Below are 13,540 nucleotides of genomic sequence, written 5' to 3' on the forward strand. Positions count from 1 at the left end.
AATAACTTTGTGCCCAGTGGACTTTTCTTTTATGGGCCACTATTGGCCCAAGACCCTTTGACAAAATCCGTTAATTAATGCTCGAAATTATAGCCGTTACAAAAGCCAACAGCTCAAAACGAAATTCAAAATTTTTTGACCATAATCTCCCCCCTTATAAAGCTTCCATGGAAGGAAACCGTTTCAGTTTCTTTCTGATTAAACCCAGAAAAAAATCCAAGAAAATGGCGATAGAAGAACCAAAACAAAGATCTCAAGATTCGAAGCAAGAAAACCCTAATGAAAATATCCAAAATGTTGATGCTTTATTGTTTAGTCCCAGATTCAAATCCGCGGCTGCCATGGCTGGGTGGGACGAGGAAGCCCTAATCGTCGCTTCTCTCGTCGTCGAAGACACTCCAGGTCGACAACCTAAACACAAGAAACGCTCTGATTTTGTATTTAAAACCCCACCATCCACCAATTCAAGAAGGTGATTTGATAAATAGATAATCCCAAAATATTATAAATCAGTCCCTTTGTTTGCTTTTTTATTTTATTTATTAGTGATATCAATTCCTCCTCCCCCCTCCCCACCAAGGAAACGTAGGGTTCAGAGAAGGAGTCCCATTTCAATTCCTGTTGCTCCATTAAAGCTTGATGAAGAAGAAAATTCACAACAAGGTGTTTAATTTGATCTTTTGCTTCTTAGAATCTTTGTTGAGAACGTAAAAGAAAACTGGGTTTTTATTGAATTATGTATGTTGTTTAAAGTGTAAGGAGGAGTCAGTGGAACAAAGAATTGATGTGAAAGCTGAGAGGAACACAGAAGTAAATGAACCATTAGAACAGACCCCTGATGTTTCTTGCTCCAGTCCAAGTCCAGCTCTTCAGTGTATGGATAAACTTAGAGAAGAGCTTTCTTGTGCTGTAAGAATCTTTAGATACTTTTCTATATTGTTCGACTTGTTCAGCTTTGATTGATTAAAGATGATGGATTGATTTTTCTTTATCTTATTGATATTTTCTTGGTAGATTTGTTTGGATATCTGCTATGAACCAAGTACCACTCCTTGTGGACACAGGTAAAAATAAGACCCAATTTCATAATCTAATCCAGATAACCAAAATTCGATATCTGGAATGGTTTTTTGATTGACTTTTGTCTCTTTAGTGAAACCCTTTTCTCTTTAATTATAGTTTCTGTAAGAAATGTTTGAGATCCGCTGCAGATAAATGTGGGAAAAGATGCCCAAAATGCAGGCAGATAATAAGGTAAAATCCGTCCAAGGCCCCGATTTCCAGCTATAAATCAACATCATTTTAATGAACTTTGGCGCTTATATAATTCCTCTTTGCATATGCAGCAATGGAAGATCTTGCACTGTGAACACAGTTCTTTGGAATACAATACAGCTTTTGTTTCCCAACGAGGTTTCTGAAGCAAGGAAGTCTGCTGCCGGAGCCTTAAATAGTCAGGAAGTTGAGCGTGGAAGTCCGGAGAGTGGAAGGCGAAGTAACAGAAGGGCACGAAGTGTTAGACCTCCAATGGTCATCTCTACCAGAGATGCAGCTTTGGCTTTTAGGCAGCAGAGTGAGGATCTTTCGCGGTTAGTAAGCACGAGGACAAGAAGAGGGACACCAAGCCAAAGTGAGGATGTTGCATTAGCTTTAAGGTTGCAAAGAGAACAATCCATGGAGTCTTTTCGGCGGATTCGTCAGCAAACAAGAATCCCAACCCCTCTTTCTTTAGCTAGAGCAAATTTGAGAGCAATGGCTTCTCGAGCCATTAACATTCATAGGTGAGACTGGCCCGTAACTCACAATGATCAAACTTTGTAGTTAGTTCTTTCTTTCATCTTCTAAGATTTCATCCATCGTATATGAAAAACTTATTGGATTGGTTGAGTTTAGCATTTTGCTAGTTGTTGATAGCAGCATCTTCTAGTATTATCAAAATTTGAGAAACTCAGTTGCTTTCAAATGGTAGAAACACAGTATCAAACAGTAGCTGAAGTAGATGGATAATGTTATTAAGATGTCCCCATCAAAGCTTGAGTAGAAAATAAAGTGTCCCAAGTCTCCAACTTTAAACTGTCATTTAGTTCAAGTTTATATTCATACAGCTATTTCAACATGCTTTGAATAGGATAAGAAGTCTGCCATTGCCAAATCTTTCCTCTAATGAAAATAACTTGGTAGCTTCAACCAGCTTTTGGTAACATACATGGCAAACACGTAGGTGATTTAGGGGGTGATTGTTCCATCAGATTGTGGAGGAGGTTTGAATCCTTGTAGTTTGTCCTCTACGTTTTTAACTCTCCCTCAAAGATGCTTCCGTTATAGGGGCGTATCAACCAGAATATCACGATTCACACCAATGTTTATAGTATTGTCCGTTTTAGCTCACTGGGGGCTTCAAGATTTTGTCAACAAAACCGCCTCGAGATACATGGCTCTTCCGTAGGATCATGACATGGGATGCGTCACTGTCCGTGGATGCATCTTTAGCCTCTCCAAGGCAGGCAAAGCTTTTGAATATGAAATGATGCAATGATGCCCGGGGTTTCTACTGGCTTGCAAATGGTATTTAAATGAAAATTGGGAGTTTATTTCGCGGAAAACCAACAAAGGGACTGAAATAAAATTATTTTCTTGTCAACAATGGAAAAGACATTGGGCAAAACAAAAACAACTCAGCATTGGAATGTATACAAGGTACTGCCAGCGAGGAGTTTTTAAACTTATTTTCAGCATCGGTAAAGTTACAATGTTGTAGGATTAGTTTGATGTCCTTATTCTTAAAGAATCATCCATTGTCTCCCAAACACCAATCACTAATACGTGTTTCAAAAATGTTTTTGATCATCTCTTTCAAATTTCCCCATATTTACAAGTGTTTCTCATGTCCGACACTCAACCCAAATCGAAATCCAGGTAACATAGGTGGTTGCCATTGCTATTTTAACAGAGTGGTTCATTGAATAAAATTTTATGATGAAAAATAGTGTACATTCTAATTCACAGCTCACTAATCTATTATCATACAAAAAGAACAAAACAGGATATGGGATAAACATTACTAGATGATGAATTAGTGAAAAACAAAGAATGCACTATATTATCTCCATCCTTTGTATGGCATCCTCGCATCATTTTCTTTTTTTGACCAAAAACGGAAATGATGCTTGGCCCCGAGTCTTTTTTTTTCTACGTTTAGAACTTCCTACCTAATACGAGAACTCATGACCTCGCAATGAGATGTACTTCTTAACCCAGATGGCAATGTCCTCGGCACAGGCCTGAGCCTGAGGTGTATTTAGAAGCATGTCAAGGGTTGCAAATTCATGAACTGCATCTTTATACTCGAGAACAGGTGCATCGACATTTACCTTGCGAAGAGCCTCTGAGTAAGCAATAGCCCGGTCTCTCATCCAGTCATGTTCCGCTACAACCGTTAGTGTCGGGGGCATGAACTTCAAAGGGGGGCCCCTGTCTGGGACGAGTGGATTGGCAGCGGGGTGGTCGAGTCTGAACTCTTCCTCGGGGAGAAAGAGTTTCCATGCAAGTAAGCACATTGGCTTGTCATAGAAGTAGGAGTTTGCCAAATTTATTTCGGACCGTGTCGGAACATTTCCTATGAAGAATGGGTACATTAAGACCTGTGCTACAACCTTGACAGGATCCAGAAGCCTTCCAGCCTCGACGGCTTTGCGTGCCACATAATCCGCAATGTTAGCTCCACAACTCACTCCAAGCAGAACACATCTGTTTCAACAATATCACAATTAAAGATCAGGAAAAATAACTTTTTATAAAAGATAGAAGAGGAGAATATTGCACGGTTATAGAACACGGAACAACAACTTCAAAAGCCTCTACAACCAACCGGAAAGAGCAATCAGGCTCGAGACACACTTCAGATATCAAAGACTTATTGCCAAATTTAAATGATACTTGAGAGCACAATCACAAGTTATGTTATCCAGCTAAATTACTTTCGAAAAGGTTTACAACCGAAACCTCATTTACAAGTATGCATTTTACCTGTATCTATCTAACCAAATCTTACAAATTCAGGCTTACAACAAATCACATTTCCCTAATCAAGATGTACTACTTCCTAGTCCCAACCATCTCAACCGAATAAAAGAAAGCGATGAATGCATGTTGAATCTACACCCGAATCATCGCAACAAATATAAAACCAATTAAAGATTGAAAATTTACCTACATTTCATATATCGGCATTGAACGAATTTAAGCTCAAATTTCCCTGATCAGATTTCACTATCTAATCCCTATCCTTTTAACCAAATTGATGAATAAACACAACAAATCTAACAAAAAAACAACAATGACAATAAAAGATCACAGATTCACAGCATACATCAACTAAAAACAAAGATCACAACAGCATCACATTCGTGCCCGAGACAGATATCGTCAGATTTTTCTAAGTTTTTAAAGGATGCTTGGAGGTTAACTGACCACTACTTTTTCAACCAAATGAACTCATTAATGAAAACAATTAGAATCAAAATGAAAACTTTTTATGAAAAAAAACCAACCTTGATGGATCTCCATGAGCAGCCAACCATGGCTCAACCATAGAAGCCCCAAAAGCATCCACAAGATGTCTCTGAACTTGAGTCTTGGTAAACTCTGCTCCAACCCCAAGCGCCCCACTCCCCATAGACTTACTACACTCAGCTAAATTCGCTTGCTTTGCTAACCAATACAACACCTTCAATCCATCCTCAAAAGCCGCCGGATACTTATTCTCCGGCGCCAACCTGTAACCGACCGCCACGATTATAACATCGCACAGTTTCGCTATCCTCCGACAAAATATATCGTTAGCTACCGAGTCATTACTCCCACTCACCCAACCGCCGCCGTGGAACTGTAACATTATCGGCAATCTTCGACAATTTTGAGGTAATGGTGAATAACCTCGGTAGACATTATTGTCGGATCTTAACTTCGACCCTTCAAGACTGCTCCTTCTAGAATCATTAGTCCGGGCTCCGATATTAGGATAACTATTCCTACGGTGATTAAGGGAGTCGGACTCATCCTGTTGAGATGATCCGGGCTTGGATTTGGGCTCGGGTGGGGAAAGGGACGATTCAGGGAGGAAGATCCGAACCGAAAGGGCCGTGGAAGGGTCGATGTGGATGTCTTTAGTGGCGATACCGTCAGTGAAAGAAGGGTTAGCGGCGGAAACGGATTCTTCGGGTCGGGTCGTGACACCGTACTGGTTTGATGATTCGTCGACATGGGTTTGGATACGATTCTGCAAACGGTGCTTCAAGAGGAACTTGAAGAATACACTGTATAATTTTACAGCTATGCTTGGCATTTCCCTTAAAGATCCACTCTTTGATGGGAAAAAAAATCCGGGTCTTGAATTTTTTTTCCGGGTTTCTTCTTGATGAATTTGCAGAAACCGGAAAATAAGACTCAAATACTTGAAATTTTCGTTCTTTCTTTTCTCCTTTAGCTTCTGAGTTGTGGAGACTGGGTTTAAGGCTGAGGTAAATTCTTGGTTTAGGAGAGGGAAAGTTTGAAACTTGAAATGATTAGTTATTGATTGAAAATTCACATGTGAATTAGGTTATTAGGGCTTCTAAACTTGGGAATTGCTCAAGCATTGGGTTTCAAATGCCTAATTGTTGCTTGAAATTTAAATTTTTTTTTTCAATGGCAAATCACATGCAAGTAAGCAGCAACTTTTTTAAGCTGCTTTAATTTTTTAAAATTTAACTTTATTTTTAGTGCTAGGTTGCTATACCGTATGATTATTCTAGTGAAACCATGAGAAAATTTAAATTCATAAGTTGTACTCTTATGACAAAATTGACCTTAGAAGTTGAAAGTACAACAACTAGAAAGGTGGATTTTGTAATTTGATTGTAAAACACTAAAATGTATGAAACTTGATAAGATTTTCTTGGAAAATGTTAATAGAAAACATGACTAAGAGAGAAGTAAAGACATGCCCATTTTTATTTTATGATTGATCTTTAAAGTTTTGAAAATATTAATGAATATATTAATAACACAAATAAATGCAATAACTTTTTTTTGTTTACATTTAAAAGTTTTTTCTATCCAATTTGAAGACAAGTTCAAAAACAATGAAAATAAATAAATAAATAAACTTTTCATTGGATAATAAAGTATGACTATTAGCATTATTTTAAAATTTTAACCCATTAAAGAAGAGAAATGGTGCTTCAAAATTTAAATTAACACATAAACCAGCATCATCAAGGGTACAACATTATAGGCTATAATTTATATTATATACAATACATAAATAAAAAATGATTAGTAGAAAATATATAGGAAATAAGAAGAAAACTAATCTTAATTGTAGTTTTTCTGACCAATAAAAATAAGAGTGGATTAACAATTTGATATAATTTCATTTTAAAAAAATTAAATTGCTATTATAACCTTACAATTTGTTATTTTCATTTCATGTTTTGATTTTTAAGTATTCTTTTAAATAAATTGGTATCATCACTATATTAAATATATCAAACGCAGTCGGTATTGGTATAAATTATGATTTTTTTATTTTTTTAAAAAAAGCCTTCTATTATTTGAATAGCCCTTCAAATATTTACATATGCAGCCATCATCAAAGTGCTTTTGAAGAGAGAAAAAACTAGGAGGAAACAAACATAAATAAGTAAAATGATATAAAACATGTGGAACCCATCCTTAAAAAAGATTATGAATGGAAAAGAAGTCTACTTTACAAGCCAAATTCATTTGTTTCCCGTCTCCAAATCCATTATATATACACATTTTATGCATATATGAGCAGAAGGGGTTTTAGATTTTACCCCCCACATGTTGATGAATCCAAGTGACACATCAAAAAATCCAGCAAACCAGATTTTCAGAAGGTGTGAGTGAACACTTGATATGATGGAAAACTCGGCTTCATCTTCATTTCTGTTCTTGAAACCATCATGTCCACCGACCTACGTTTCCCCGAACCGTTCTTGACATGAAAATGTCAGGTAGCTAAAACGGCAATCTCTTGTCCTAGCAAGACGGGTTGCGAGTAGTTGCTTTCGGGGAGACGAGCACGGGTTCATTACTTGCAGCTTTCATTGCAGCAATCTCTTCTAATCGTTTCCATGTGGCTTCGCGTTTCGATTTGACCTCGTTCTCTTGAGCTTGGTCTTCCTCAAACTTATGCAAGCACTCCTCAAAGAGCTCAGGGTCGGTATCGGAGAAAATCTTGCGGACGTTTAGAGTCAAGCTCTGCACTGCTGGATTCCAGTGGCTTCTAGCATTCTTTTCCAAGGAGGGGAAGATAATGGGAAGTATAACATTTCGATTCTGTTTTATTAGGGTTTCAATATGATCATTGTTCCATAAGAACAAAGCCCTCTCTGCCACCTGCAAAGAAAGTATTCAAGTTTTTTAAGCTAGTAAGGAAATAGAAAGACTACAAGAAATAAGCACATCATCTTTACAACTTAAAAAATGCTAGTTCTATACATAAATTTAAGCGTGTATATTCGTTAGTAGCATAACCGACTCGACACTAGTTCCCAATCTAACGTCCATGTTCAACACATACTTGGTTGTACGCATGGGGATATGATCCTCCAATGACCCTCCAAATGCATAGAAATCTTAGAGAAAAAATTGAACATGCCCATGTCAAACACATACCCATATCCGACAATCACACACGAATCTAAGCAACATAGATATCTACAACCATGATTGAAAAGTTTTAAGTACTTAGGAAGAACATCTTGACATTTTCAGACAACAGCATTTCGTTCATATAGAAAACCAGACAAGAAGATATTCCCTTGATTGCTATAAATCCAACCTAAGTTCAAATCCATCCTCTTGTCGGCACATAGCAAACCAACTAAATTATAAAGGATATCAGCAAAAAGATTTACAGATTTTTACGTGGATGCTAACACGCTATAATTAAACTTACTAAACACATACAAATCTTGTAACCACAGTTACATGCAGGTAAAGTGATGCAGAACTATTCTACTAGAGAACACCTATTAATCATAAACAACTATTTGGTAAGTTTGACAAGAGAGCTAATTACTTTCAAACACAAACCATTATTTCAACGGTACGAAGACTTCATCTTGCACGGTTATAAGCAGTCAAAGATTACAGCTTATCGTAATGCATCAGTTTCTTCAAGGACTCTTTCAGACAATCAGTAAATTACAATTGTAAAGTACACCAGCAAAAGATGAGAAAAAAGAAGATTTTATCGTGCTAACAGGTGAAGGGATAATCAAAGGAACATAACAAGAAATAAAGAAAACCATGTCAACAAGCTGCCATTACTTTTAATGAAGTCACTTCATGTAAACAAATAAGACTGCCTCTCCTTTTTAACTTTTGATATGCTTACATAGTTATGCTTTGTCAAGGGACTTTCACAAAAAAAAAAAGAAAAAAGTTGTAAGTAGTAGACTGACGAAATTCCTACCTGAAAATGCGAGCTACTCAAGCAACGGCCTATCTGGTGGAATAAGGGTACCATGCAGCGTTGAAACTCAGCAAGTTGTGTGGCTTCTAAAACTTCCTCCAGTTCACCCAAGAACATGACTTCTTTTGAGCTATTTGTAATGGGCCAATACTTTAGCAAGCCTCGAATAACAGAATCAGCAAGCTTGCAGTCTTTCTCCACAAACTGAGTAATGCAGTAAGATAACTGCTGATGGTACATGGGTATGCACTTTGGTTTGTGAAGTGGTATCAATGCACGAACAAGAAAGAGCTTATGTTCTTCTTTCAGTGGCAAAGCGAACCCATTGATTATACTTCCAAGTATTTCTAATAGCTCTGCGATTCCATTGTGTTTTTCGGTTTCAAAAATGAATCGGTAAAAGATGTTGTTGATCGCTTTCCTGATGAACGGACGATGGACCATAAATTTCCCATAGATGCGATGCAGAACAGTTTTCAGGTACTCCCTTTCTCTGGGGTCCTCTGAATCGAAAAGATCTAACAACCTTAGAACAAAAGAATGATCGATATATCGCTTGGCCAATTTTGCATCCGTCTCAGGTGATGCCACAAACCTTAAAAGAAATTCATAAACAACTTGTAGATGAGGCCATGCAGAATCCATTGAGGGCTCCTCCTCTTCCAAATCAAACGCTAATAGAACCTTGTTCTCACGTGGTGCAGAAGTAAGTGCTCTAAACAAATTTATAGACACCATCTTGACAATTTCTTGCATAACGATCTCCGAAAATTTCCCATTAGCAGATGAAACATAATCCATGATCTCTAGCAAAGTCTGCCGCTTGATATCCTTCTCTTTGACGTTTTTTGTCGGGTCAGTGAAGTCAAACACAATGCAACATATGTTCAATTTTCTGATAAACAAGTTCTGCTTCTCGGAATTTGGAACATCTCTAAAATTAGGCAATGGCTCAAAAGAAGTAGCAACAGTGTTCCCATTCAGCTTTGCATTCACCACTTGAGAAATCTTATTCCCTTGATTCAGCCCAGAATTTGTAGAATGAAAGCCAGAAAACGATGCACCGCTTGAGTTTGCATAATGATTACTCGCTAAATCGCTGTTTCTTGAACTGGTGTAAGCATTTGATGATGAGGTAGAGGTTCCTCCCTCACGATTATCACTCGACTTAGATGGTTTCCGAGGGAGCCTATTAAGTATTTGTTTGATCATCTTAAACAGGAATCTCTTCTCACACGCAAATCGACCAGATGTGAAAAGAAAACCCTTTAAAGCAAATGCACCATCAAATACCCAGAAAGGAAAGCATGGATACCGAAAACCATCAAGTCATGAACTGAAAGCCATTGATGAATCCATTCACCAATAAAATTGCAACTCCATTTTCACCAGCAGAGATATTCCTTGTTTCTTTGAACAGCAACATCAACCCAATTCATTTGTTGAAAAAAAAAATCTAAAGCACAGAAAACCAGCCCAAGCTAGAGTACATCAATCAACTATGACAAAAGGCCCCAATTAACATAGAAAATCTAAACAAAGTTCATCTTCTTTTCTCCACTTCAGTGGCAAAGCATGCATTGTTTTAGACTTATATCCCCTAAAACCCATACACCTAAACCAGTAAAAGATAGAAAAAGAAAACCCAATCATTATCCCCATTCAAACCATAAATTCAACTCCAAAAGCTTTAATTTCTCTAGCTGAATTACTTTAGAAGGAAAGGAACAAAGAATATTCACCTGTTGTCTCCTTGAAACTAATTTTCGTTAGCTTTCAAAGATTAGAAGAAGAAAAAAAAGCATTCAGCTAGATCAAAAGATAAAGATCTGGGTTTGATCTTAAAAACCCAATCAGCATTGTCCACCAAAAGCAACCTACAAAATTAACAAAACAACATAAGAAAGAAAAGAGAGCTTTGGTCCCAAATGAAGAATAAAAAAAAGAAAATGAAGGTAAAATCCTACACTTACAAACACTCTTTTCTTTCTCAGAAAGAGAAATGGAGACATTTTAGAACTTAAAGAAAAGTAATGGATTGAGGGGGGAAAAACTCATCGATCGACCTTCGTTTGTTGTTGTGGTTGATATTCTGTTTTTCTAAGGAAAATAAATGTTCTAATTAATCCCATTTCATTTTTTTAGATTTGATCTTTTTCTTCTTTTTTTCTAATCTTCGGACTTCCTCAGAAAAATTTCGCTTTTGATATCCTACGGATGAAGATGGAATTCAATTGACTAAATCACCCTTCAAACTTTTGAAGAAAACCCGCCTTTATCAGCTTTAGGGGAAAAAGAACCGAAGGTTAAGAATGAGAAATGAAAAGAGTTATATTGAGGTGGTGGTTCTCACGCACTACTTAAAAGCGAGTGGTATTTTTGAAGACATAGGACAGATCCATTTTCACAGCCTACTGTCTTGTCAGCCCCCAAAGCTTCATAGATTACCATATCGACATCTTAGGTTTAGCACGGTTTTCCGTTGTGGTCAGGCAAACGACCCCACGTGCGTGTTCTGGCGCGTGTATAAAAACTATATTTATTTGTTTTTTTTTTGAGAAACATATAATGCATTGGCACGTCTTTTAGTATAAAAATTTTAAAAAAAGAATTCACAATAATAGGGTTTTTTTATTAATATAGGTTAAAAAAAGTTTACGAAAATAGTACATTTTTTGTATTGGCGTCTATCTCAGAGGCGCCAATAAATTAAAAAATATTAATTTTTTTCTAATGGCGTCTATCTAATAGGCACCAATGTATATTTTATATTAAATTTTTTTAATAAAATATAATTAATTTTTTTCCCGGGTCAGTAAATGACCCGGTATAATAAAAAGTAGTGGCGCCTATCTCAGAAGCGCCAATGGTGGTGCCTATCTGACAGGCGCCATTAATGGTGCCATGTTGAGAGGCGCCAATGGTCTTATTTTTCCCTGTATATACTCCCTAAACATAGACATAATTTTTAGTAGAGGAACGAAAATATACCCCTAGAACCACATCATCAAATCATCAATTTTAGGGGGTTTTGTAATATAAACAACCTCGTATTTTTATAATGAATTTTGTTGACATTTTATTTATCAGATTGATATAATTTTTTTTGCGTTTGCAATTTAAATAGTCAACTGTGTATTTATATAATGACTTTTTGCCTTTTATGTAAATAAAATTTTATGGTTTTTTTTTTATTTTGCAATTTCAAATTGCTCCATAACTGCAACAAATTGTAGACAAATTTGTGATTCAAACCATCAATTTATGTAATGAACTACATATCAATTTCTACCCGATTGAGACGATTGTCCAACATGGTAGTTTCGGAGCGGGCATTTACTCCGATTATGACCGGTTAATCTGCATACGCCATACAGCTTCCCCTCAGATTTCTCCCTAATGTCCATTTCGTTATGGATTCTGGATGATTGCGGACGACCTTTCGAGTTCCTACGCAACCTTTTGTCTAGGACAAACTCGAAGGTCGACAAAGGTACCTCCCAAGTAGATAGGTCAGGAAGCACGGGGAACTTGTTTTCCCATACACGCAACGTGAGTTCGATGGTGTACACTTCATCGATAAATTGTTCTACATTGAGCCCAACTTTAGCACAAGCTGCCATGACATGTGTACATGGATAATGAAGTGTTTGAAACCTCTTGCAGTCGCACCGTCTGTTTCGGAGATCAACTCCGTAGGACCTAGGTGATATACCGGGTCGACGACCGATGGTTTCTGTAACTCGAAACGTTTCATTATGTCGTGAATATACTTCTACTGTCATCGACCTTGCCATCCGACGGTTTGCAACCATTGCATCCCTAACATCTTTGACAAAGACGTGTCCCGCCTCCATCTGGTTCACTTGTTGCTGACCCATTCTTGGCATCAAGGTAGCCAACCTGTAGAACGTAGCCGAGAAGACAGATGAAATTGGAAGATGCCGTGTTTTTAATAACACAGTGTTGATCCCCTCCACCAAGTTTGTGGTCATTTGACCATAACAAAAGCCCTCGTCAAAACTTTGAGCCCATTGCCACTGCTCCATGGTACCCAACCACTGCTGGAAAGATGTGTTGGTTTGACCTTCCATGTCACTCTCAAGTTGGGCCATTCTTTGGCGAAAAATGTGTGGCTCTAGCTCACGCGCTGCATATGTATTAAGAAAATTTAAGTTACAGTATTGCTCTAAAATATTTTACCTTATATTGAAAAGATAAGGTAATTCTTTACCTATTCTCACAACTTGTCTCTTCCAGTCTACATTCTTATAATCTCGCTAGAAGTTAGTCGCAATGTGCCGGATGCAGTAAACAGATCTTCATGGTGTACTGGAACGCCTAATGGCTGCAATTAATCATTTCCCTCTATTGGAGATGATGCAAATATTATCGTTGCTAATAACATACATTCGCAAGTTGGTAAGGAAGAACTCTCGTGATTCTATGTTCTCCTTATTGACGATGGCAAATGCTATCGGGAGCACGTTCCTGTTGCCGTCTTGAGCAACCGCAAGAAGTAGGATTTGTCTGTATTTTTTATATAGCCAGGTTCCATCTACTTGCACAAACGATTTGCAGTGGGGAAATGTGCGCACACATTGATAAAACGTCCAGAACATCCGATGGAAAATTTTTTTTCTCGATTGTAGTTGGTCATCCGGCCCATAATAAGATTGTGTCTACAACTCAATTACAGTCCCCGGCACGTGTTCCCTCATAGCGGCTATCCATCCCTGTAACTCATTGTACGATGTATCGAAATCTCTGTACAATTGCTCCATTGCCATCTGTTTAGCTATCCATGCCTTCTGGTATGATACTCGATACTGGAATCGTACTTGTATTTCGACAATCAGTACTGAAACTTTAATGGTCGGCATGTCTTTCACCATTGACATGATGCACGCACAGATAGTTTTGGAGTCAAGTTTTCGATGATCTTCTGTCATACGTGTTGAAATGCATGTGTGAGGCCCAACCAATTTTTGTATCTCCCACATCTGCAACTTCTGGATAAATGCAGCTTGTATCCGCCAATTGCAGCCTTCTGCC

At 37.6% G+C, this 13,540-nt stretch overlaps 3 protein-coding genes across 8 annotated transcripts; 1 reads left to right on the forward strand and 2 right to left on the reverse strand.

Moving 5' to 3' along the window:
• Nucleotides 1-166: 166 nt before the first annotated feature.
• On the forward strand, nucleotides 167-1,916 carry LOC105802424 (uncharacterized). Of its 2 annotated transcripts, none has more exons than XM_052623000.1 (6): nucleotides 167-472; nucleotides 581-663; nucleotides 754-909; nucleotides 1,015-1,064; nucleotides 1,180-1,254; nucleotides 1,347-1,916. In XM_052623000.1, the coding sequence occupies exons 2-6, from the start codon at nucleotides 640-642 to the stop codon at nucleotides 1,783-1,785; spliced, it is 744 nt and encodes a 247-aa protein (XP_052478960.1). In that variant the 5' UTR covers nucleotides 167-472; nucleotides 581-639; the 3' UTR covers nucleotides 1,786-1,916. The 2 variants fall into 2 exon arrangements, with proteins under 2 accessions (XP_052478960.1, XP_052478961.1); XM_052623001.1 differs by having other exon boundaries at nucleotides 590-663.
• Nucleotides 1,917-2,939: 1,023 nt separating this feature from the next.
• Nucleotides 2,940-5,695, reverse strand: LOC105802423 (probable carboxylesterase 11). Of its 2 annotated transcripts, XM_012634048.2 has the most exons (3): nucleotides 4,551-5,695; nucleotides 3,372-3,747; nucleotides 2,940-3,287 (listed from the first exon to the last, which is right to left on the reverse strand). In XM_012634048.2, the coding sequence occupies exons 1-3, from the start codon at nucleotides 5,342-5,344 to the stop codon at nucleotides 3,210-3,212; spliced, it is 1,248 nt and encodes a 415-aa protein (XP_012489502.1). In that variant the 5' UTR covers nucleotides 5,345-5,695; the 3' UTR covers nucleotides 2,940-3,209. The 2 variants fall into 2 exon arrangements, with proteins under 2 accessions (XP_012489502.1, XP_012489501.1); XM_012634047.2 differs by having other exon boundaries at nucleotides 2,940-3,747.
• Nucleotides 5,696-6,693: 998 nt separating this feature from the next.
• On the reverse strand, nucleotides 6,694-10,725 carry LOC105802421 (serine/threonine protein phosphatase 2A 57 kDa regulatory subunit B' theta isoform). Of its 4 annotated transcripts, none has more exons than XM_012634036.2 (4): nucleotides 10,459-10,725; nucleotides 10,228-10,362; nucleotides 8,486-9,941; nucleotides 6,694-7,404 (listed from the first exon to the last, which is right to left on the reverse strand). In XM_012634036.2, exons 3-4 carry the CDS (start codon nucleotides 9,695-9,697, stop codon nucleotides 7,045-7,047), a joined length of 1,572 nt encoding a protein of 523 aa, XP_012489490.1. In that variant the 5' UTR covers nucleotides 9,698-9,941; nucleotides 10,228-10,362; nucleotides 10,459-10,725; the 3' UTR covers nucleotides 6,694-7,044. The 4 variants fall into 4 exon arrangements, with proteins under 4 accessions (XP_012489490.1, XP_012489491.1, XP_052479888.1 ...); XM_012634037.2 differs by having other exon boundaries at nucleotides 8,486-10,100; XM_052623928.1 differs by having other exon boundaries at nucleotides 8,486-10,362.
• Nucleotides 10,726-13,540: the final 2,815 nt, after the last annotated feature.

This window comes from Gossypium raimondii, chromosome 11 (genome assembly GCF_025698545.1).
Source record: "Gossypium raimondii isolate GPD5lz chromosome 11, ASM2569854v1, whole genome shotgun sequence".
In the NCBI taxonomy this organism is placed as follows: domain Eukaryota; kingdom Viridiplantae; phylum Streptophyta; class Magnoliopsida; order Malvales; family Malvaceae; genus Gossypium; species Gossypium raimondii.